General features: G+C 34.5%; 1 protein-coding gene, 1 non-coding gene and 1 pseudogene across 2 annotated transcripts in view; 1 reads left to right on the top strand and 2 right to left on the bottom strand.

The window, feature by feature from the left end:
• DNAI4 (dynein axonemal intermediate chain 4) overlaps positions 1–25,883 on the top strand; it is a 121,866-nt gene that overhangs the window by 32,726 nt on the left and 63,257 nt on the right. The window contains 2 exon segments of the mRNA XM_007164301.3: positions 1,355–1,494; positions 21,548–21,703. Coding sequence (XP_007164363.2) covers positions 1,355–1,494; positions 21,548–21,703 — 296 coding nt within the window.
• On the bottom strand, positions 4,232–4,303 carry TRNAE-UUC (transfer RNA glutamic acid (anticodon UUC)). The gene has a single exon. It is a non-coding gene; the product is annotated as a tRNA-Glu (tRNA).
• LOC102997426 (heterogeneous nuclear ribonucleoprotein A1-like) lies at positions 17,865–18,817 on the bottom strand (annotated as a pseudogene).

Here is a 25,883-nt window from a genome sequence, read left to right as displayed (position 1 = left end):
AATAAAAGAGTTAAAATATCATTAACACTAAGAAACTATCAAAATGATTACTTATAATGAAAAAAATTTAAAAAGAATTTTAAAATAAAGTATGTTTATATAATTGTTAAAATTAAAAAGTAAATATTGATTTAATCTTTGATATTAAATACTGATTTAATCTTTGATATTAAATAGATATTGATAATAGACTAAAGGTCTAACATACACCTAATCAGTTCCAAAAGGGCAGAATAGAAAGAATGGACGAGAGTTACTATTCAAGGAGAGTAAGGAATTCCCCAAACTATTGAAAAACACCATTCCACAGAAATAGGAATAAATAAAAGGAAATCCACACGCACACAAAGGGGACGCATTGTACTCATACTCCAAAATACCAAATATTAAAAGAAGATTTTAAAAACAGAAGAAAAAAAATAAAGAACACATCATCTACAGAGAAACAAACCAATAGCATTATTAGGGATAAAGAGTGTGGCTTCATAATGATAGGAAGGTATAATAATTCTAAACTTGAAACTCCTAATGAAATAACCTCTTAATATATAAAGCAAAAATTGGAAACTTGGTAAGTATCTTATTAAAGTAGGAGGTATGAATATACCTGTCTTAATTATTGATAAGTCAATCAGATAAAATTAGTATAGTTATAGAAAATTTGAACCAAAAACATAATTTAATGGTCATATATAGAATTTAACTCTGAATTTAACAATTAGAGGATACACACTCTTTTCAAGCACACATGGAACATTCACAAAAATCATCCATGTACAAGGCCATGAAGCAAGGTTTCAAAAATTTCAAAGAAGTAGTGTCAGACAAACTAAATTCTCTGGCCACAGTGGAATGAAGTTAAAAATTAATTACATAAATCTCAACTAAAACATAGATGCATATTCACATACACTTTTGGAAGTTAAAAAGCACATTTTGTAAATTCCTCATGAACCAAAGAAGAAATCATAATGGAAATCAAAGAAATACTCAGAACAAAACAATTATGAAAATAATACATACTGTGGGATGACACAAAAGTAGTACTTTGAGGGAAATTTATAGCTTTATGTCTATATCAAAATTCATAAAACCTATGTGGAGATAATGCTAGGATATTATTCGTGGGTACCAAAAGTTGTAGGGATGTTGGGGGATATAGTGTAAAAGAGTCCTTTGGAGGTAGTTTAATGCAGTCTTTCCCTAAGAAGTGTCTTGAACTTTCACTTCATTTTTTGGTGCAATCCACATTAAAGAAGGTAATTTTAAGAAAAAGCATAATATCAATAGAAAAAGATATGTGTGGTAAAAATTAATTTTTATTAATAAGTTGGGTATATATTACTTTTTATAGCCGGAGAAACAAGAATTATGAGACTCTTTGTCGAAATAGATTAGGCAATGACTTATATGTAGAAAGGATGATGCAGACTATTAATGGAGCACCAAAGAATAAACACGTTCAATGTGACAAAATCATGAAGGAAGACAAAGGTATTTTATGTTTTATTCTGCTTGCTAAATTACAATATTTTAATATATATTCTTTGAGTGTGTCGATTAACAAATCAATACTACAGTATATAAGGCAAAAATATAAATGATTTGGCCAAATCACAACAATAGCTAGGTGCTGTGATCTACAGCTTTCAGAATTTGACAATTAAGTTACAAGTAATAAATACAGATTTAGAAGATTTGAATAACATAATTATCTTGATTTTTATACAGACTATATCATAGAACTTTGTATTCTTCAAATATTTATGAAACATTTATAGAAACTGATTGTTTAATGTAACAAAGCATATCGACCATAACTAATAAAATTTAAAACGTGCCAAGCACTATTTTAGGCTTTTCACATACAGGCATACCTGGGAGATATTGCAGGTTTGGTTCCAGACCACTCCAGTTAAGTGAATATCGCAATAAAGCTAGTCACATGAATTTTTAAAATGTCCCAGCGCACATAATATACTATAGTCTATTAAGTGTACAATAGCATTATATCTAAAAAACCAATGTATATGCTTTAATTTAAAATACTTTATTGCTAAAAAATGCTAACCATCATAGAGGCTTCAGTGAGTCATAATCTTTTTGTTGTAGAGCATCTTGCCTTGATGTTGATGGCTGTTGACTGATCAGGGTGGTGGTTGCTGAAGGTTGGGGTGGCTGTAGAATTTTTTAAAAATAAGACAATGATGAAGTTTGCTACATTGATTGACTCTTCCTTTCATGAGTGATTTCTCTGTAGCATGTAATGCTGTTTGATAGCATTTTACCCATAGTAGAACTTCTTCCAAAATTGGACTCAGTCCTCTCAAACCCTGCCACTGCCTTGTCAACTAAGTTTATGTAATATTCTAAATCCTTGGGTGTCATTTCAACAATCTTCACAGCATCTTCACCAAGAGTAAATTCCATCTCAAGAAACCACTTTCTTTGCTCATCCATAAGAAGCAGATTGCAGCAATTCATTCAGGCTCTACTTCTAATCCTAGTTCTCTTGCTATTTCTACCACATCTGTAGTTACTTCTACTAAAGTCTTGAACCCCTTAAAGTCATCCATGAGGGTTGGAATCAACTTCTTCCTAACTCCTGTTAATGTTTATATTTTGACCTCCTCCTATGAATCACAGATGTTCTTAATGGCATCTAGAATGATGAGTCCTTTCTAGAAGGTTTTCAATTTATTTTGCCCAGATCCATCACAGGAATCACTATCTATGACAGCTATAGCCTTACAAAATGTATTTCTTAAAATAATAAGACTTGAAAGTTAAAATGACTCCTTGATCCGTGGGCTGCAGAATGGATGTTGTGTTAGCAGGCATGAAAACAACATGAATCTCATGGTACATCTCCATCAGAGCTCTTGGGTGACCAGGTGCATTGTCAATGAGCAGTCATGTTTTGAAAAGAATCTTTTTTTATGAGTAGTAGATCTCAACAGTAGATTTATCATAATTATTAAGGGCTCTAGGGTTTTCAGAATGGTAAATGAGCATTGGCTTCAACTCAAAGTCACCAGCTGCATTAGCTCCTAACTGACAAGAGAGTCAGCCTGTCCTTTGAATCTTTGAAGCCAGGCATTGACTTCTCCTCTCTAGCTGTAACAGTCCTGGATGGTGTCTTCTTCCAATACAAGGCTGTTTCATCTATATTGAAAATCTGTTGTTTAGCATAGCCACCTTTATTAATTATCTTAAGTAGGTCTTCTGGTTAACTTGCTATAGCTTCTACATCAGCTCATGCTGCTTCACCTTGCACTATTATGTTATGGAGATGGCTTCTTTCCTTAAACATCATGAACCAACCTCTGCTACCTTCAGACATTTCTTCTGCAGTTTCCTCACCTCTCTCAGTCTTCATAGAATTGAAGGGAGTTAGGGCCTTGTTCTGGATTAGGCTTTGGCTTAAGGGAATGTTGTGGCTGGTTTTCATCTTCTACCCAGACCACTAAAACTTCCTCCTATCAGCAATAAGGCTGTTTTGCTTTCTTATCACTCATGTGTTCACTAGAGTAGCACTTTTAATTTCCTTCAAGAACTTTTCCTTTTCATTCACAATTTGGCTGTTTGGTGCAAGAGTCTTAGGTTTGGGCCTCTCAGCTTTCAACATGCTTTCCTCACGGAGCTTAATCATTTCTAGTTTTTTGATTTAGAGTGAGATGTGTTATTCTTTCTTTCTCTTGAACACTTAGAGACCATTATAAGGTTATTAATTGGCCTACTTTCAATATTGTCATTTCTGAGGAGTTGGGGAAGCTTGAGGAGAAGGAGAGAGATGGAGGATGAGTCAGTCAGTGGAGTAGTTGGAACATAAACTACATTTATAGAATAAGTTCACTGTCTTATATTGACATGGTTCGTGTTACCCCCAAACAATTACAATACTAACATCAAAGATCACTGATCACACCTCACCATAACAAATATAATAATAATGAAAAAGTTTAAATACTGCAAGAATTATCAAAATGTGACATAGAGACATAAGGTGAGCAAATGCTGTTGGAAAAATGGCACCAACAGACTTGTTCAATGCAGGGTTGCCACAAACCTTCAATTTGGAAAAAATGCAATATCTGCAAAGTGCAGTAAATGAGGTATGCCTGTATATTAACTGATTTAATTCTCACAGCAGCCCTATGAGGTAGAAGCTCTTACTATTCCTCATTTTTTTGGGGGGGGGGTCGCACCCCCATGGCTTGCGGGATCTTAGTTCCCCAACCAGGGATTGAACCTGGGCCATGGCAGTGAAAGTACCAAGTCCTAACCACTGGACCACCAGGGAACTCCCTATTCCTCATTTTATAGAAGAAGAAACAGGCAAAGAGATGTTAGCTAACTTGCCCAAGGTCACTCAGTTACTATGGTGGACAACGATACTCCCAGACAGTCTGGTTCTTGAACCTGTTCTCTTAACTACTATACTTACTATCTTTCAATGTTTATAAATTAACAACTCTGAGAACACTGCATTGCCAAACTTCTGAATGCTGTGGCCAAAAGTGTAATTAGAAGAAAGGTTATAATCTTTTTTTTTTTTTTTTAAATAAATTTATTTATTTTTATTTTTGGCTGTGTTGGGTCTTAGTTTCTGTGCAAGGGCTTTCTCTGGTTGTGGCGAGCGGGGCCACTCTTCATTGCAGTGCGCGGGCCTCTCACTGTCGCGGCCTCTCTTGTTGCGGAGCACAGGCTCCAGACACGCAGGCTCAGTAGTTGTGGCTCACGGGCCCAGTTACTCTGCGGCATGTGGGATCTTCCCAGACCAGGGCTCGAACCCATGTCCCCTGCATTGGCAGGTAGATTCTCAACCACTGCGCCACCAGGGAAGCCCGAAAGGTTATAATCTTAATGGCCTTTGTTACTCAGCAAAACCATAAGCTAATTCTTTAAAAAGATTAAAATAGACAAACTTCTAAGCAAGTGCTAAATCAAGAAAAGAGAATCTTATAATTAGTAAGAAAGCTTTGTGGCATCTTTACTTGCTCTTGTCCCATTCCCCTCACCAGTAGAGTGGTGGTCTTAAGGATAGAAGCCTGCCTTCCCAGTGTGAGACCCTGGCCCTTGGTTCCAGAGGGAACAGAACAGACCTTATTCTCAAAGAATTTGGTTTGTATGTTTTAACCTGTCTAGGGGCTACCTGGAGGATTGACATAAGGCATTTGTGTTTTTTTTCCTAACCCAGAACTCTCAGGTGATAAGCATAATGCATTCTTCAAAAAACTGTAAGGCAGATGAACAACTCACTGCTACCTGAGGCAAAATAATGCAATTGAGTCAAACAAGAGATACACTGAAAGCCTAGAAGAAAAAGCTGGGAGAGATTTTCTTTGGGAAATTAAGGTATTGAAAAAGGCTTGCATATACAGAGGAATTCAGAAAGTCATGCACATGCCTAGGGCAGGATGCATGCTCAGAAAAGACCTGAAAAGATCCTAAACTTTCACCTCTGGCTGATCTCTAGGCTCAGTACAAGCAGGAAGTGAAAGCTGTGGTATAGTTTTAAGCAGCCTGTCTAAGCACTGAAGGAATTCCCCAACATGGAGCCCATCTGCAAAGACTGGGAGGGGTTTTTTCCCTTTTTTTTTCTTTTTTTCCGTTCTTTCCTTCCTTTTTTTCTTCTGAGTGGGAAGAAACCCAGGTGTTCAAGGAAATCTCTGTCAGGACGCTAACTGACCAAAAGCTAAAAAACAAACACTTATGAGATGATACATGACAAAGAATACAGACTTTACAAAAATACTTTAGCAAAATTACTTAGCAAACAAACAACTACCACTCACAGCAAACTATGATATCAAATCCTGAGGAAGAGAGTGATTTCCAGAATTACCACATAATTATATTCAAAATGTTCAATTGTCAAAAAAAAAAATTGCAAAGGATACAGAGGAACAAGAAGGTATAGCTCTTTCAAAGAAGAAATGAACAGAAACTCTCCCTGAGGAAGTATAGACATTAAACTTACTAGGCAAAGGTTTTAGATCAATTATATTAAAAAAAAAAGGGGGGGGGGGGAACAAGCTAAAGGAAGCTATGGACAAAGAGATAAACCAGGAGGACAGTGTGTGAACAAATAAAAAATATCAATAAAGATAGAAATTATAAAAAGAAAAAAAACAAATTCTGGAGTTAAAAGTACAATAACTGAAATGGAAAAACTCCCTAGAGTTTTCAGTAGCACATCTGAGCAGGCAAAAGAAAGAATCACCAGTTTTTAATGATAGGTCAGTTGAAATAATCCAGTCTAAGAAGCAGAAAGAAAAAATAATGAAGAAAAATGAACAGAGCCTACAGGACCTGTGGGACTCCATCAAGTCACCAACATACATATAATAGAAATTTCAGAAAGAGAGGAGAAAAAAGAGATAAAGGGGCACAAAGAATAGTTGAAGAAGTAGTGGCCTAAATATTCCCAAATTTGATAAAAGACATAAATCTGCACCTCCGAGAAGCTCAACGAACTCCAAGAAAGATAAAAATGAAGAGATCCACGCTGAGACATATTATAATCAAACACAAAGAGAAAATCTTGAAAGCAGCAAGAGAAAAGTAACTCATCATTTACAAAGGATCATCAATCAGATTACACTCAATTTTCAGCAGAAACCATGGAGGCTGGAAGCCAGTGGGACAACGTACTTAAAGCACCAAAAGAAAAAACTGTCAACCAGAAATTCTATATTCTTCAAATAATCCTCATGAAGGAGAAATCTAATTAAATAATTAAAACTGAATATATCCTCATGAAGGAGAAATTAAGATGTTCCTAGATAACTAAAAGCTAAGAGAATTCAGCACTAGTAGAACTTACAAGAAATGCTAATAGGAGTCCCTTCAGGCAGAAATGAAAGGATACTAGACAGTAACTCAAAGACATATGAAGAAATAAAGAACACTGGTAAAGGTAACTACATAAACCAATACAAAAGCCAATATTGTAATTTTGGTTTGTAACTCCTATTTTTTTGCAATATGATTTAAAATAAATGCATTAAACAATAATTCTAAACCTATGCTAATTGGCATACAAAGTATAAAGATGTAATTTGTGACAACATCAACTTAAAGTGGGTGGGATTTAGCTGTATAGGAGCAGTTTTTGTATATAATTGAAGTAAGGTAGTATTATTTCAAAATAGAATGTAAAAATATTAAGAAATTAATTTTAATTCCCAAGGCAGTCACCAAGAAGTAACTTAAAAATTACAGAAAAAAATTTAGAGAGGAATAAAAATTATACACTATAAAAAAGATCAATTAAACATTAAAGAAGACAGTCATGGAGGATTTGAAAAACAAGAAAATTTAAGACGTAAAGAAGACAAATTAAAAATGGCAGAAGCCCTTCCTAAACAGTAATTACTTTAAGTAAATGGATTAAACACTCCAATTAAAGAGCAAAGGTTGTTAGGGTGGATTAAACAAAGATAACAAACATCAAAAAAACTGGAAGAATAAAAACCATGATCCATCTATATGTTGTGTAACAAGAGACTCACTATTTTTTCCAGTTTTATTGAGAAATAATTGACATACATCAATGTATAAGTACAGCATGATGGTTTGATTTACCTATATTGTGAAAAGATTACCACAATAGGTTAAACTAACATCCATCATCTCATATAGATACAATAAAAAGAAAAGTTGCAGAATATAAGATCAGCACACAAAATTCAGCTGTATTTCTATATATTACCTATGAACAACCCAAAAAGGAAATTAAGAAAGTAATTGTGTTTATAATAGCATCCTAAATAATAAAATACCTAGGAATAAATTTAACCAAGGAGATGAAAGACTTGTACACTGATACCTATAAAACATTGCTGAGAAAAATTAAAGGAGACCTAAGTAAATGGGAAATACATTCTGTGTTTATGGGTTGAAAGATTTAATGTTATTAAGATGTGAATACCACCCAGAATAATCCCAAAGACTTTTTTGCAACAATAGAAAAAAAGTCATCCTAAAATTTATATGGAATATCAAGGGATCCCCAAGTAGCCAAAACAATTTTGAAAAAGAACAAAGTTAGAGAGCTCATACTTCCTGATTTGAAAACTTGCTATAAAATTATAGTGATCAAAATGGGTGGTACTAGCATAAAGATAGATATATAGACCAAAAGAATAGAATAGAGATCCCAGAAATAAACCCTCACATATATGGTTAAATGATTTTTGATAAAGGTGCCAAGACCATTAAATAGAGGTAAAATAGTATTTTAAGCAACTGGTGCTGGGACAACTAGATAGCCATATGCAAAAGAATAAACTTGGATTCAGACCTCATATCATAATACAAAAATTAACTCAAAGTGGATCAACGATTTAAGTGTAAGAGCCAAAATTATAAAACTCTTAGGAAAAAATTGGGGTAGATATTTTTGCCCTTTGCCTTGATAATAGATTCTTAGATATGACACTAGAAGTATGGTGAACAAAAGAAAAAAATAGATTTATTGAGCTTCATCAAAATTAAAAACTTCTGTGCATCAAATAACTATCAAAAAAGTGAAAGGACAACTTACATAATGGAAGAAAATATTTGCAAATCTTATCTCTGTTAAGGTCTAGTATCCAGACTATAGAAGGAACTTTTATAATCCAAGAACAAAAACACAAACAACGCAATTTTAAAATGGGCATAGGACTTGAACAGACATTTTTCGAAAGAAAGAAAACAAATGGCCAACAAGCACAGGAAAAGGTGTTAAACACCATTAGTCATTAGAGAAATGCAAATCAAAACCACAATGAGATTAAGGACCTAAATGTAAGACCTGACACTATAAAACTCTTAGAGGAAACATAGGAAGAACACTCTGACATAAATCACAGCAAGATCTTTTTTGACCCACTTCCTAGAGTAATGGAAATAAAACCAAAAATAAACAAATGGGACCTAATGGAACTTAAAAGCTTTTGCACAGCAAAGGAAACCATGAACAAGATGAAAAGACACCCCTCAGAATGGGAGAAAATATTTGCAAATGAAGCAACAAACAAAGGATTAATCTCCAAAATATACAAACAGCTCATGCAGCTCAATATCAAAAAAAACAAACAACCCAATCAAAAAATAGGCAGAAGACCTAAATAGACATTTCTCCAAAGAAGACATACAGATGGCCAAGAGGCACATGAAAAGCTGCTCAAGATCACTAACTATTAGAAAAATGCAAATCCAAACTACAATGAGGTATCACCTCACACCAGTTAGAATGGGCATCTACAGAAAATCTACAATAAATGCTGAAGAGGGTGTGGAGAAAAGGAACCCTCTTGCACTGTTGGTGGGAATGTAAATTGATATAGCCACTATGGAGAACAGTTTGGAGGTTCCTTAAAAAACTAAAAATAGAATTACCATATGACCCAGCAATCCCACTACTAGGCATATACCCTGAGAAAACCATAATTCAAAAGAATGCATGTACCCCAGTGTTCATTGCAGCACTATTTACAATAGCCAGGACATGGAAACAACCTAAATGTCCATTGACATATGAATGGATAAAGAAGATGTGGTACATATATACAATGGAGTATTACTCAGCCATAAAAAGGAACGAAATTGGGTCATTTGTAGAAATGTGGTTGGACCTAGAGACTGTCATACAGAGTGAAGTGAGTCAGAAGGAGAAAAACAAATATCATATGTTAATGCGTATATGTGGAATCTAAAAACAATACAGATGAACCGGTTTGCAAGGCATAAATAGAGACACAGATGTAGAGAACAAACGTAGGGACACCAAGGGGGGAAACTGGGGGGTGGGGGTGGGTGGGATGAATTGGAAGATTGGGATTGACATATATACACTAATATGTACAAAATAGATAACTAATAAATATAATAAAATTGGAGGAATTACATTAAAAAAATTGAATTAAAAAATTAAAAAAAAAAACCCAAAATGAGCTACTACTTCTCACACATTAAATGGCTATAATTAAAAAAACAAGTGTTGACAAAGAAGTTGAGAAATTGGAGTTCCCATACAGTGCTGTTGGGAATGTAAAATGGTACAGCTGCTGTGGAAAGCAGTTTGGTAGTTTCTCAAACAATTACACAGAATTGCCATATGACTCAGCAATTCCACTCCTAAGTATATATAATACCCCACAGAATGGAAAATAGGTACTCAAATATATGTACACACATGTTCATGGCAGCAATTTTTACCATAGTCAAAAAGTAGAAACAACTGAAATGTCCATCAATGGATGAATGGATAAACAAAATGTGTAAATACATGCAATGAAATATAATTCAATCACAAAAAGGAATCAAGTACATTCGCTGAGCAACTTCCCCTATTCTACCCTGGAAGATGTCAGAAATTTCTTCTCTGGAGAGGACAAAATAGAGGCTCTTTAGCTGGGGAACACCAGGCACAGATCAAGACATGGGTACTTAACAAACAAACAAAACAAACAAACAAAAAACAGGCATACTGAATGCCACACAAAGAGACTCCTCTGAAATCCTCTCCTCTGTCGTGGAAGGCTTGTTGAACATAGGTAGCAAGACTCTTAACCATCCATTATCTGGATGTACCACAGTTAATTTATCCATTTACCTACTGAAGGGCATCTTGATTGTTTCAAGTTTTGGCAATTATCAATAAAGCTGCTATAAATATCTGTGTGCAGGTTTTTGTGTAGACATAAGTTTTAAACTCCTTTCGGTAAATATCAAGGAGCACTATTGCTGGATTGTATGGCAACAGTGTTTTTATTTTTGTAAGAAATAGCCATACAGTCTTCCAAAGTGGCTGTACCATTTTGCATTCCCAGAAGCAATGATGAAGAGTTTCTGTGGTTCCATGTCCTCACCAGCATTTTGTGTTTTTCTTTTTTTTTTTTTGCAACTCATTTTTGTTTGTTGGTTTGGTTTTTTGGCTGCATTGTCCAGCTTGAGGGATCCTAGTTCCCCAACCAGGGATGGAACCCAGGCCCCAGCAGTGAAAGCATCAAGTCCCAACCATGGACCACCAGGGAATTCCCCTCATTTTTGTTTTAATTTGTACTTCCATGATGACATATGATGTGGAGCATATTTTTGTATACCTACTTGCCATCTGTATGTCTTCTTTGATGAGGTGTCTGTTAAGCTCTTTGGCCCATTTTAAAATTTGGTTGTTTGTTTTCTTATTGTTAAGGATCAAAAGATATTTGTATATTTTGGACAATAGTCCTTTTTCAGATGTATCTTTAGCAAATGTTTTCTTCCAATATGTGACTTGTCTTGTTATTCTCTTGACATTTCTTTTTACAGAGCAGACATTTTTAATTTTAATGAAGTCCAGCATATCTATTATTACTTAATGGACTGTGCTTTTGCTGTTTCTAAAAAGTCATTGCCATACTCAAGGTCATCTAAATTTTCTCCTATGTTTTATTCTAGGAGTTTTCTAGTTTTGCTTTTACTTTTAAGTCTATAATGAGTTTTTAGTTAATTTTTCTGAAGGATGTAAGATCTGTGTATAGATTAATTTTTTTTTTTTGCATTTGGTTGTCCAGTTGTTCCAGCGCCATTTGTTGAAAAGACTATCTTTGCTCCATTTGTTTTTTTCATTCCTTTGACAGAGACCAATTGATTATATTAATGTGGGTTTATTTCTGAGCACTCTATTGTGTTCTATTCACATTGTCTTGATTACTGTAGCATTGTAGTAAGTCTTCAAGTTGAGTAGTGTCAGTCCTCCAACTTTGTTCTTTGTCTTCAATATTGTGCTGGCTCTTCTGGGTCTTTTGCTCCTTCACATAAACTTCAGAATCAGTTTGCTGATATGCACAAAATAACTTGTTGGGATTTTGATTGGGATTGCATTGAATCTATAGATCAATTTGGGAAGAACAGACATCATGACAATGCTGAGTCTTCCTATTAATAAACATGGAATATTTCTCCATTTATTTCATTATTTGATTTTGTTCATCAGAGTTTAGTAGTTTTCCTCATAATAAATTTTGTACATATTTTGTTAGATTTATTACTATTCCATTTTTGGGGTGCTAATGTAAATCATATTGTTTTAAATTTCAAATTCCTTTGTTCATTGTTGGTATACAGGATAGAGGTTGACTTTTGTATAGTATTAACCTTGTACCCTGCAACCTTGCTGTAATCACTTACTAGTTCAGTAGTTTTTGTTTATTCTTTCAGATTTTCTATATAGATGCTTATGTCATCCGAGAACAAAAACAGCTTTATTTCTTCCTTTCCCATGTGTATTTCTTTTATTTCCTTTTTCTTATCTTACTGCATTAGCTTGGACTTCCAGTAGGATGTTGAAAAGGAGTGATGAAAGGGGACATCCTTGCCTTGGTCCTGATCTTAGTGGAAGATCTTCTAGTTTCTAGAAGAAACCCTTTAAGTATGTTAGCTGTAGGTTTTTATAGATGTTCTTTGTCAAGTTAAGTTCCTCCTCTATTCCTAAATTACTGAGAGTTTTTATCATGAACAAGTGTTGGATTTTGTCAAGGGCTTTTTCTGAATCTGTTGATATGATCAAGTCATTTTTCTTCTTTGGCCTGTTGATGTGATGGATTACATCAATCAATTTTCCAATGTTGAACTAGCTTTGTATACCTGGGATAAACTCCACTTAATTGTGGTGTATAATTCTCTTTATATACTGCTGGATTTGATTGCTAATATTTCGTAGAGGATTTTTGCATCTGTGTTCATGAGAGTTATTGTTCTGCCATTTTCCTTTCTTATGGTGTTTTTGTCTGTTTTTGGTATTAGAGTAATGCTGGCCTCAAAGTATGAGTTAAGAAGTATTCCCTCTGTTTCTATCCTCTGAAAGATATTGCAGGGAATTGGTGTAATTTTCTCCTTAAATTATTGGTAGAAATCAGTGGATCTATCTGGGCCTGGTGCTTTCAGTTTTGGAAGATTATTAATTATTTATTCAATTTCCTTAATTGATATAGGGCTGTACAGATTGTCTATTTCTTCTTGTGTGAGTTTTGGCAGATTGTGTCTTTCAAGGAATCGGACAATTTCATCAAGGTTATCAAATCTAGTGGCATAGAGTTGTTCATAGTATTCCTTTGTTATCTTTTTTTTTAATAAATAAATTTCTTTATTTATTTATGGCTATGTTGGATCTTTGTTGCTGCGTGCAGGCTTTCTCTACTTGGGGCGAATGGGGGCTGCTCTTCCTTGCCGTGCGCAGGCTTCTCATTGCAGTGGCTTCTCTTGTTGTGGAGCACGGGCTCTAGGCATGTGGGCTTCCATAGTTGTGGCACATGGGCTCAGTAGTTGTGGCTCGTGGGCTCTAGAGCACAGGCTCAGTAGTTGCGGTGCACGGGCTTAGTTGCTCTGCAGCATATGGGATCTTCCTGGACCAGGGCTTGAACCCGTGTCCCCTGCATTGGCAGGCAGATTCTTAACCATTGCACCACCAGGGAAGTCCCCTTTGTTATCTTTTTAATGTCCATGGAATATGTAGTGATATCGTCTCTTTCACTTATGATATTAGTAATTTTTTTTCTTAGTTATCCTGGCTAGAGGCTTATTGATTTTATTAATCTTTTCTAAGAACCAACTTTTAGTTTAATTGACTTTCTCTATTGATTTCCTGTTTTCAGTTTTACTGATTTCTGCTCTAATTCTTTTTTTAAATTAATTAATTTATTTATTTTTGGTTGAGCTGGGTGTTTGTTGCTGCGCACCGGCTTTCTCTAGTTGCGGCGAGCAGGGGCTACTCTTCGTTGCATTGCACAGGCTTCTCATTGTGGTGGCTTCTCTTGTTGCAGAGCACGGGCTCTAGGTCTGCAGGCTTCAGTAGTTGTGGCTTGTGGGCTAAGAGCGCAGGCTCAGTAGTTTTGATGCATGGGCTTAGTTGCTCCGCGGCATGTGGGATCTTCCTGGACAAGGGAACGAACCCATGTCCCCTGTATTGGCAGGCGGATTCTTAACCACTGCACCACCAAGGAAGCCCTGCTCTAATTCTTTTTTATTTTATTATTTTTCATTGAGATATAATTGACATATAACATTAGTTTCAGGTGTACAACATATCAATTTGATGTTTGTATATATTGTGAAATGGGTCATGATCATGATCATAAGTCTAGTTAACATTCGTCACTGTACATAGAAAAGTTTTTTTCTCGTGATGAGTACTTTTAAGATCTACTCTCTTAGCAACTTCCAAATATACAATACGGTATTATTAACTATAGTCACCACTCTGTACATTACACCCCCATGCCTTATTTATTTTATAGAGGGAAGTTTGTACTTTTTAACCCCCTTCACCCATTTCACCCACCCCTCACTCCCTTGCCTCTGGCAATTACCAGTCTGTTCTCTGTGTCCATGCTCTCTCTCTCTATCTTTTTTAGATTCCACATATAAGTGAGATCATAAGGTATTTATCTTTTTCTGTCTGGCATATTTCATGTAGTATAATAATCTTAAGATCCATCCATGTTGTTACAGATGGCAAGATTTCATTTTTTCATGGCTATATATTATTACATTATGTATATATACCACATCTTCTTTATCCATTTATCCCTCAAGGATCACCTTCCATATTTTGGCTATTGTACTACTTTTGCTATGAACATGGGGGTGCATATATCTTTTCAAGTTAGTGTTTTCCTTTTCTTCGCATAAATGCCTAGAAGTGGAATTGCTGGATGATATGGTAGTTCTATTTTTAATTTTTTGAGGAACCTCCATACTGCTTTTCATAGTGCTTACACCAATTTACATTCTCACCCATGGTGCACAAGTGTTCCCTTTTCTCCACATCCTTGCCAACACTTATTTTTTGTATTTTTGATAATAACCATTTTAACAGGCATGAGATGATATCTCATTGGGTTTTGATTTGCATTTCCCAGTTGGTTAGTGATGTTGAGCACCTTTCTCGTACCTGTTGGCTATCTGCATGTCATCTTTGAAAAAAGTCTATTCAGGTCCTCTGCCCATTTTTAAAATTAGGTTGTTTGTTTTTAATGTTGAATTATATGAGTTCTGTGTATATTTTAGACATTAACCCTTTATAAGATATATTGCTTGAAAATATCTTCTCCCATTCAGTAAGAGGCCTTTTCATTTTGTTGATAGTTTCCTTTGCTGTACAAAACTTTTTAGTTTGATATACTAGTCCCATTTGTTTATTTTTGCTTTTGTTTCCCTTGCCTGAGGAGACATATCCAAAAAAGTATTACTAAGACCAGTGTCAAAGAGCATACTTCCTATGTTTTCTTCTAAGAGTTTTATGATTTCAGGTCTTACATTCAAGTCTTTAATCCATTTTGAGTTAATTTTTATGTATGGTGTAAAATAGTGATCTAGTTTCATTCTTTTGCCTGTGGTTGTCCAGTTTTTCCAACACCATTTACTGAAGAGACATTTCTTTCCCCATTGTATATTCTTGGCTCTTTTGTTACAAATTAATTGACAATATATATGTGGGTTTATTTCTGAGCTCTCAATTTTGTTCCATTGATCTATGTGTCTGTTTTTATGTCAGTAGCATACTGTTTTAATTACTATACCTTTGTAATATAGTTTCTTTTTCTTTTTCTTTTTGGCTGTGTTGGGTCTTCGTTGCTGTGCGTGGGCTTTCTCTAGTTGCAGTGAGCGGGGACTACTGTTCGTTGCGGTGCGCAGGCTTCTCGTTGTGGTGGCTTCTCTTGTTGTGGAGCACAGGCTCTAGGTGCGTGGGCTTCAGTAGTTGTGGCACGTGGGCTCAGTAGCTGTGGCTCATGGGCTATAGAACGCAGGCTCAGTAGTTGTGGCACACGGCTTAGTTGCTCCGCATCATGTGGGGTCTTCCTGGACCAGAGATCAAACCCATGTCCCCTGCATTGGCAGGTGGATTCTTAACCACTGAGCCACCAGGGAAGTCCTGTAATATAGTTTCAAATCAGAGAGTGTGATGCCTCCAACTTTGTTCCTTGTTACACAAGATTGCTCTTTCTGTTTGATTTTTCTTGTGGTTCCATACAAATTTTAGGACAATTTGTTCTATTTCTTTGAAAAATGTCATTGGAATTTCGATGGAGATTACATTGAATCTGTGGAGTGCCTTGGGAAGTAGGGACATTTAACAATACTGATTCGTCTAATTCATGAGCCTGAAATACCCATTTATGGATATTTATTTGTGTCTTCCATTTGTTTGTGTCTTCCCATTTATTTGTGTCTTCTTCCATTACTTTCATTAATGTCTTGTGGTTTTCAATATAGAGGGCTTTCACCTTCTTGGTTAAATTTATTCCTAGGTGGTGTTTTTTTGGGGTGGAGGGATGCATTTGTGAATAGGATTTCCTTTATTTCTCTTTGTGATAGCTTGTTATTGGTGTATAGAAATGCAGCAGATTTTTGTGTATTGATTTTATATCCTGTAATTTACTGAATTACTTTATTTGTTCTAACAATTTTTTGATGGAGTCTTTAGGCTTTTCTGTATATAATATGTCATCTGCAAAGAGTGACAGTTTTACTTTTTTCTTTCCAATTTGGATGCGTATTTCTTTTTCTTGCCTATTTTCTCCATCTAGGACTTCCAATATTATGTTGAATAAAAGTAGAAATTGTGGGCATCCTTGTCTTGTTCCTGATCTTAGAGGAAATGCTTTCAGCTTTTTATTGTTGAGTATGATGTTAGATGTGGGCTCCTCATATATGGCCTTTAATATTTTGAGGTCTGTTCCCTCTATACCCACTTTGTTGACAGTTTTTATCATAAACGGATGTTGACTTTTGTCAAACGCTTTTTATCCTCTATGATCATATAGTTTTATGCTTCATTTTGTTAATGTGCTATATCACACTGACTGATTTGGGGATAAAAACTTACACTTGATCCCATTCTAAAGTTCAACATTTTTATTCTCTTTTCCCATCTTATGTTTTTGATGTCACATTTTATATCTTTTTATTTTATGTATTCATTGACTAATTATTGTCATCATAGCTATTTTTACTATTTTTTCTTTAATCTTCATACTAGCTTAACAATGATTAATCCACTACCTTACTATATATTTACCTTTTCAGTGAGACTTGTTCTTTCATGTTTCCTTGTTACTAATTAGCATCCTTTCTTTTCAGCTTAAAGAAGTCCCTTTAGCATTGTTTTTCAAGAGGGTATTAAATCGTTTATTGGTTACACATGATAAAGGATGCTACACAAGCTTCATTCCCATCTATAACTTTATCTGGTACCATAATTCAATTTAGATATATCGCATAGGATGTGCCAAGAATCATATTAATAACGAAAAAACTCCATGACTTTGCTTGGGTGACCCTTTTAATGGTGAACTCCAGGTCACAACACAGTAACTGTCAGTTCAACTACACCAAGGTTTCTGAAGACAATGGCTTCTCCACCCAAGCAGGTTGTAAATAAATTTCACATGGAACCTGGCATTACCCTGAAGGAATTCTAACTTCACACTGTTGGGGTAGTTTACCAAAATGGCTTCAGAGTAGACTAACTTTACATAGCACATTTTAAAAAGACACATTTATTCAGTGTCATGATCAGACTATTACATTTAGCAATCGACAACATGCGTGCAAAAAACAAAAAATCTACATTAAAACCCTTTGTTGGAATGCTTTATACTTTCCACAGAACAGAAACTAAAATAACCTGTTATACAATTAGTCATATATACAGTCCTCGAGCTTTTTTTTGCCCATACACATGAGTATTGTCTAAAACATGTCTTCTTTGTAGCACCTAGGCCCTGCCACCACTGTGCTTGGCTGAGTTCACAAATCTGTTGTAACCTGTAGCTTCCCTGTCACTTCTCTGGCTCTCCTCTCTGCTAAGCTTTGTTTCCTGGCAGCAATTAAAACCTTCTGCCACTGCCATAGCTACTGCTGCCGCTGGAACCACCATAGCCACCTTGGTTTCGTGGTTTGGCAAAGTATTGGCCCCTACCACCACAGGGCCCAGAACTTCTGCCTCCAAAGTTTCCTCCTTTCATGGGTCCAAAATTTGAAGATTGATTATTATAATTGCCAAAATCATTGTAGCTTCTGCCACCTCCAAAACTGCTTCCATCATTACCAAATCCATTATAGCCATCCCCACTGCCACTATATGCCCCATCACCGCAGCTGCCACCAAAGCCACCTCGACCACTGAAGTTTCCTCCATGACCGAAGTTGTCATTCCCACCAAAACCACCTCTGCGACCACCACCAAAGTTTCCAGAACCACTTCCACCTCTTTGGCTGGATGAAGCACTAGCCATCTTTTGCTTAGATAGGGCTTTCCTCACTTCACAGTTGTGGCCATGCACAGAGTGGTATTTCTGAATGACAATCTTGTCTATGGAGTCATGGTCATCAAAGGTTATGAAAGCAAAGCCTCTCTTCTTGCCACTGCCTCGGTCAGTCATGATTTCAATCACTTCAGTTTTCCCATACTGTTAAAAAAACAATCTCTGAGGTGATGTTCTTCAGTGTCTTCTTTAATGCCACCAACAAAAATCTTTTTCACAGTTAAGTGTGCACCAGGTCTTTGAGAATCTTCTCTTGAGATGGCCTTCTTTGATTCACAACTCTTCCATCCACCTTTTGTGGCCTTACATTCATGGCGGTAACCACCTCTTCCACAGTGGCATATGTGACAAACCCGAAGCCTCTGGAGTGGTGAACTGTGTGGTGAACGCACACAGTCTGTGAGCGTCCCCCATTGCTCAGAATGGCTCCTCAGACTCTCATTGGTTGTTTCAGAGCTCAAACCTCTGATAAAGAGCTTTCGCAGCTGGGAGCTGGGAGACTCTGACTTAGACATGACGGCAGTAGAGGAGGGGAGACTTCAACGATGCTTACTCGGCAGCATGCACAGGCAGAAAGGGTCCTTGAGCTTTTCTTATAGGGCCAGTTTAGTGGTGATAAATTCTTTTAGCTTTTGCTTATCTGGGAAACTCTATGTCTTCTTCAATTTTGAATGATAACTTTGGCAGGTAGAGTATTCTTGGTTGGAAGTTTTTTTCTTTCAGCACTTTTAATACATCGTTATACATTATGTATTTATGGAGCAATAAAAAATCATGTCTTCCTTGCCTGATTTTGGTTGAAATTGAAAGAGATTCAGGAGTCACAGAGATGGAAATAAAAGTAGTACCTTTATTACTGATGAAGTTAATTGAAAAATGTAGCCTTAAATCCACAGCTAAGTGGACTTGCTGTTTTTCCCCTCCAGAATAGATCTTACCAAGAGTAACTGGCACAGCTAGAAAAGCACGGACCTCCTCTGCATGGGTGAAAACAGACCAGAATGCATGCTTTTTGCAAGTGAGCAGGCTTAACAAAAGAATCCAGAAGTGGCTGAGCTGCAATTCCTTCTCCTAAACTCTCCTATAGGATTAGCCATTTCTCTTTCCCTGGCAATTAGTGAATGAGGGACATCAAGAAGCCAGAAATGTCAATTTAGCTGAAGTTGCCTCTGTAAAGATTCACAAAAACTGAGGAAAAGTTTTCCCACCTAACAGTATACATACAATAATTTATTATAGGAGTGTCATTTCAAATAAATGGATAATTCAATAAATGAATTAGTGTTCCTGGCTAACTTTTGAAAGTACAGTTAAATCCTAAAACTCGGTAAATTTCATAAAAACAGTTTGTTTTCTATGTATATTATACTACAATAAAAATTCTTTTAAAAAAGTATGTGTGATATGAGCTCATTTTTATTAAAAAATGCATATATATTTGTTCGTATACAAACACATATATATTTATGTCAGTCTGGAAGGACATACATGAAAATGTTAGCAGTTACTGTTTTTAGGTGATGGAAGTGTAAGTCTTACCTTTTCTTTTACAGTAAGCATGTCTTTTTACTCAGCTAAAATAAAATTATTTTTCTATAAATGTTATGTGGCCAATTGTTACTCTTTTATAGTCTGAATTAAAATAATAGAAGCAATGTTTTAAAACTTGTAACAACTATTTACACAATCGTACACCCAGAAATGCTCAAGACATAGGTATAGTAGGAAATACTTTTTTTTCTGATAGTAGTTAAAATAAGATTTCTTTAATAGTGTATGACAGTATAAAATTGGGAAGTCACACTCATTATTCTATCTTTACATGATATTATGGCATGTACATAATATCTGTTTCTTAGGTTTTCTCTTTCTTAGGTTAATTCAATTTATTCCAGTGAACAAATGTAATGATGTTACCTAAACTAAAATTACCAACGAATGTTATTTGTTATCTTTAAAGAAGAAACAACTCTAAATCACCCTAACATTTTACATTGCTTATTTATAACTTGTATATTTATTTATGTAACAATTATCTTATTAGTGACCATGTAACAATATATTTCTATATGCTCAACTTACTAAACTTTTAGTTAAAGGAAGAAAAAGAAGATTAGGTAATTCAAAATTCAAATAAATAATTTCTTTCTAAGGTCTTTTACTTTGTGACCATGGAAATTGTACCCTTTTCAATTCAGCAAAATATACTAGGTATTTATTTACTCTGTACATGACTTTGTTAGATACTATCAAGATAAGTTCATTAAGATAGAAATGTTATTATGAGATGTGAATTAACATTCTTACTAATTGAAAACATTGTTAAATACCAGAGCTCCTTCATTCCACATCATGAAAATAAAAGTTCTAACAATGAAGTAGTTGCATTTATTAGATCTAGATCCTGTTTTGATTTGCAGGGAAAATAACTTTTTATTAAATCACTGTACTTTAACTGAAAGTTTAGTAAGGTTAGCATGTAGGAATATATCGTTACATGGTCACTGATAAAATAATTTATATATGAGAATTTCATTGTTTTATCAGCAGTAAAAGGGGTTGGGCACTTTTCATTTTTATATATTAAAGATAAATAACATTACCAATTTTTGTTTGGAGGCCATTGTTATATTTGCTAATTTGATTAAATATAGATAACAAACAAAAATTTAAAAAGAGAAGGTAATACCGTACTAGTCTATAAATTTCCTGAGAACAGAGTCTATCACTTTCCCAAGTACAAACTTTACACATAAGTATATAGGAAATTTAACTTGATAAAAATGGAATTATATGATTACAAATAAAAAGTACTGTAGAATATAGCATGTTATATGTTAACCTTAAGTAAAGCACCTTGAAACCTTATTATAACATGGTTGTCCAGGGCCATATCAAGGCAGCCCTATACCGACAGACTAATGAGATTATGTGGCACTAGTTTGGGATAAAGGGAGGAAGGTGTGGGGATCAGAATAGATGGTGAGGATTATTTGGAGCTATTACTAAAACATTAAGGTATTTGTAGATGCTAAAAGTGTAATGGCTAATGATCTCTTAAGGTGTCCTCTTGATCTACTTCTTTTTCATCGTTATCTACTTCCTGCCATTGTTGGAAAACAATAGTATTTTTTCCCTGAACAATAAATTTCTTATCTTAGATTTTGCTATAACTCTTTATATATAAGCTAAAATATTAGAATTTGGTTCAAAATAATTTTTTACCTTTCTGTTTCTTTATTTAGGCATAATGTCCACTGCTTGGGATTTGTATGATTCTTATAACGCTATGGAGCTTTCATCTTTACCAGTAAAACCATCTACAGTTGATTCAAGTAGTAAAGCAAGCATACCTTCTAAAGACTGGGACCAAAGGCTGCCAGGGAGTAATTTAGAAAAAAGTAAGATTTCATTTATTTCAGTTTTTTAAAAATTGGGGTAAAATTGGTATATAACATTATATTAGTTTCAAGTGTACAACATAATAATTCAATCTTTGTATACACTACAAAGTGATCACCACAATGTCTAGTTACTATCTGTCACCCTATAATTAACCCACCCCCTTTACCCATTTCACCTACCCCCCAACCTCCTTCACCTCTAACAACCATGAATCTGTTCTCTGCATTTATGAGTTTTGTTTTTGTTTTGTTCTTTACATTCCACATATGAGTGAAATCATATGGTATTTGTCTTTCTCTCTCTGACTTATTTCACTTAACAGAATACCCTGCATTTCCCTGGTAATTAGTGATGTTGAACATCTCATGTACCATTTGGAAAAATTGTCTGTTTTGCTTATCTGTCCATTTTTAATCAGACTTTTTTTTTGTTTGTTTTGCTATTGAGTTCTTTGAGTTCTTTATATATTTTGGATTAATCCCTTATCAGATATATGCTTTGCAAATATTTTCTCCTATTCAGTAGGTTGTCTTTTCATTTCGTTGATGGTTTCCTTTGCTGTGCAGAAGCTTTTTAGTTTGATATAGTCCCACTTGTTTATTTTTGCTTTGGTTGCTTTTGCTTTGGAGTCAGATCTAAAAAATCAATGCCAAGACCAATGTCAAGAAGCTTACTGTCTATGTTTTCTTCTAGGAGATTTATGGTTTCAGGTCTATGTTTCAAGTCTTTAATCCATTTTGAGTTAATTTTTACATTCAGTGTAAAATAGTAATCTAGTATCATTCTTTTGCTTGTGGCTGTCTAGTTCTCCCCACACCATTTATTGAAGAGACTGTCCTTTCCCCATTGTATATTCTTGGCTCCTTTGTCATAAATAATTGACAATATATGTGTGTGTGTTTACTTCTGTGCTCTCTATTCTGTTCCATTGATCTATGTGTCTGTTTTTATGTCAATACCATGCTGTTCTGATTACTAGTGCTTTGTAGTATAGTTTGAAATTAGGGAGTGTGTACCTCCAGCTTAGTTCTTCTTTCTCAATATTGCTTAGACTATTCACTGTCTTTTGTGGTTCCACACAAATTTCTGAATTATTTGTTCTAGTTCTGTGAAACCTGCCATTGGAATTTTGATAGGGATTGCATTGAATCTGTAGACTGCTTTGGGTCACATGAACATTTTAACAATGTTAATTCTTCTAATCCATGAGCATGGACTACCTTTCCATTTATTTGTATCTTTTAAAATTTCTTTTATTAGTGTCTTGTTATTTCAGATTTTTTGGAATTATGTTTTCACGTGACATTTTTAATAAATTCTTTTGTAGCAGTTACAATATTTTCTTTCTGGTGGAACATGAAAAATACAACTTTTGCTTAGAAATAGCATTGTTACTCTTTCACATGGTCTTGGACTTTGAACTGAAATTTTTATTTTTTCTTGGATACCTGTCAAGAGTTTCAAAGATTGTATCTTTCTCTGTCGCTTCTTTACTTGCTCTTAAACTCTTTTTCATACATGTAGGTTCCACAGTTTTCTCTCTCTCTTTCTATACGTTAGATAAGAAAGAGAAGAAAAAGAAATTGTTGTAAGAAACAATTTCTTACAACAAAAAGTTGTAAGAAAAAGAAAATATGCAAGCTCTGTGACAACATAAAATGGAGATACATTAACAACAATGGCTTTTAATTGGGGACAATTTTACCTTGCCTAGGGGACACTTGGCAATATCTGGAGACATTTTTGGTTGTCATGACTATGGTGACATTTTGGGTAGATGCCAAGGATACTGCTAAAATTTCATCAATTCACCAAACAGCCCCACAACAAAAAAAATTATCTGGCCAAAATGTCAATACTACCAAGGCTTGGAAATCCTGCATTACAAATTTAGCTTTTAGTATGTTAAGTTTTAAGATTAAATGTTATAATTAAAACCAACACAAAATTGTAATTCTCCAGATATACTGCTATGAAAGAACTTTTACAAAGTTCAGTTATAAGAAGTTTGTTAAGTTCCACTTCTGATTATTTTGTGAGTATATAATTTTTCTCTCCAGATTCTGAACTTCTGAGTCCTTTTCTTCTAGAATGATATTACTACATTTAAGGGATGGTCTTTACTTCAGACTAACTATACCCTGGCAACGTTTTGTAAAGTTTTGGTAAATTTTCATAAATTGAACTCAAATATTTCTACTCTTACTAATTTTGACCCAAAGACAAATGTAATATTTAAAAATAGTAAATCATTAAATATTTTGAAAAGCCAAGTTTAAAAAGAATTGGTAATTTTCAGAAAACAATTACCTTATTTATAATGACTACATACCCTTCAGAGATACAGATTCATGGAACTTATCACCTTATAACTTGCTCTATCACTGTTTCTCAACTTTAATGTTGAAAATGTCTAAACTTTAGATGTGTTACCTATATCCTTTTGGTTTTTTTAAAATGATATTTACGGTATGTAGACTATATCCATATCTTACTGAAAGTTATTTATAGTGAACACCAGTTCATTTTCCCAGAGGAAAGTGAAGGGGAAGAATGAATCATTAGTAACCACTAAGGAAACATTATTTTTTGTTGTTTAAGTATTAATGTCCATACAGTAGGTTTGCTTTTAGAAGATTCCAAAAATTGCTAGGAAAAAATCAATCTTAGACTAAAAATTACATGGGACTTCAAAATATATTATCCCACCCCCATTGAAGCCATTGATCCACAAAAAAGTGTTAGTGGAAGGTCCTACGAGGAAAATGTCTCAAATTGTGGGTCTTTTATTTCATGTGTGTATGGGTGTGCTTTTAAAAGCAAAAAGGGATAATATAATTATATTCAATAACTACAATACAAAGTGAAAATAAATTTTATTTTATTATTATGGCCAGTTAGTGGAATAGGAGACCCCAGAACTAGGAAAAGGGAGAAAATAAAACATAGAAAAATGTATGCAACAGAGCCAAATGATCAGATTTATTGAGAATTAAAGTAATTCAGATAAAAACTAGGACTAGGTCACCTCTAAGGTCCCTTTTGACTCTGAGATTTTGTAATGTAAACACAAAGAGAAAAAAGTTAAATATGATCCATATTGCTTTAAGAAGTATTTCTCTTCCATTTAAACTTTGAATGTATGGGTTATATTTTAACCTCTATTATCATATTCAAGGGAAAAAGAGGCCCATAGTTTTCATTTTTGAAAGTGTATAAGGCCATAGCTCAGTTCACAGAGAAAAATTATTTTCTCTTAAGGGCTTTTTTTTTCTTTTGCAGTAGGGTTTTAGATTTTAAAAAATGAGTAGGCATTTTAAGCAAAGGTTTATAGAAAAGTTGAGCAGATAGTACTGAGAGATTCATATAACTCCATCTCTGTCCCAACTCCACACACAATTTCCCCTATTTCGAACATCTTACATTAATGTAGTACATTTGTTACAATTCATGAACCCATATTAATATATTATTATTCATAGTTTACATTACAGTTTAATCCTTGTGCTGTACTGTTCTATGAGTTTGGACAAATGCATAATGACATATTTCCACTATTACAGTTTTACATGGAATAATTTCACTGACCTAAATTTCTCCTGTGCTCCACCTATTCTATCATTCCTCCTTCCCTATACCCCTGGCCATCACTGATCTTTTTATTGTCTCTGTATTTTTCCCTTTTCCAAAATATCATATAGTTGGAATTGTATAATATACAGCCTTTTCAGACTGGCTCCTTTCACTAAACAATATGCATTTAAGATTTCTCTATGTCTTATCATGACAGCTCATTTATTTTTATCACTGAATAATATTACATTGTATGGATGTACCACTGTTTGTTTATCTATTACTTTATTGAAAGATATTTTGGTTGCTTCTAGTTTTTGGTGATTATAAATAAAGCAGCTATAAACATTCATGTGTTGGCTTTTTGTGTGGATATAAGTTTTCAACTCATTTGGGTAAATACCTAGGAGTATGATTGCTGGATCATATAGTGAGAGTATGCTTAGCTTCTTAAGAAACTATGAAACTGTCTTCAAAAGTGGTTGTACCATTTTGCATTGCCACAAGCAATGAATGAGTATTCCTGTTGCTCTCATTCTTGGCAATATTTGATATTGTTACTTTTTTTGGATTTTTAGCTATTCTTTTTAAAATTTATTGACA

The sequence above is a fragment of the Balaenoptera acutorostrata genome, chromosome 1 (assembly GCF_949987535.1).
Source record: "Balaenoptera acutorostrata chromosome 1, mBalAcu1.1, whole genome shotgun sequence".
Taxonomy (NCBI): domain Eukaryota; kingdom Metazoa; phylum Chordata; class Mammalia; order Artiodactyla; family Balaenopteridae; genus Balaenoptera; species Balaenoptera acutorostrata.
The sequence above is the reverse complement of the archived record's forward strand: the minus strand, read 5'-3'. Positions and strand labels throughout refer to the sequence as shown.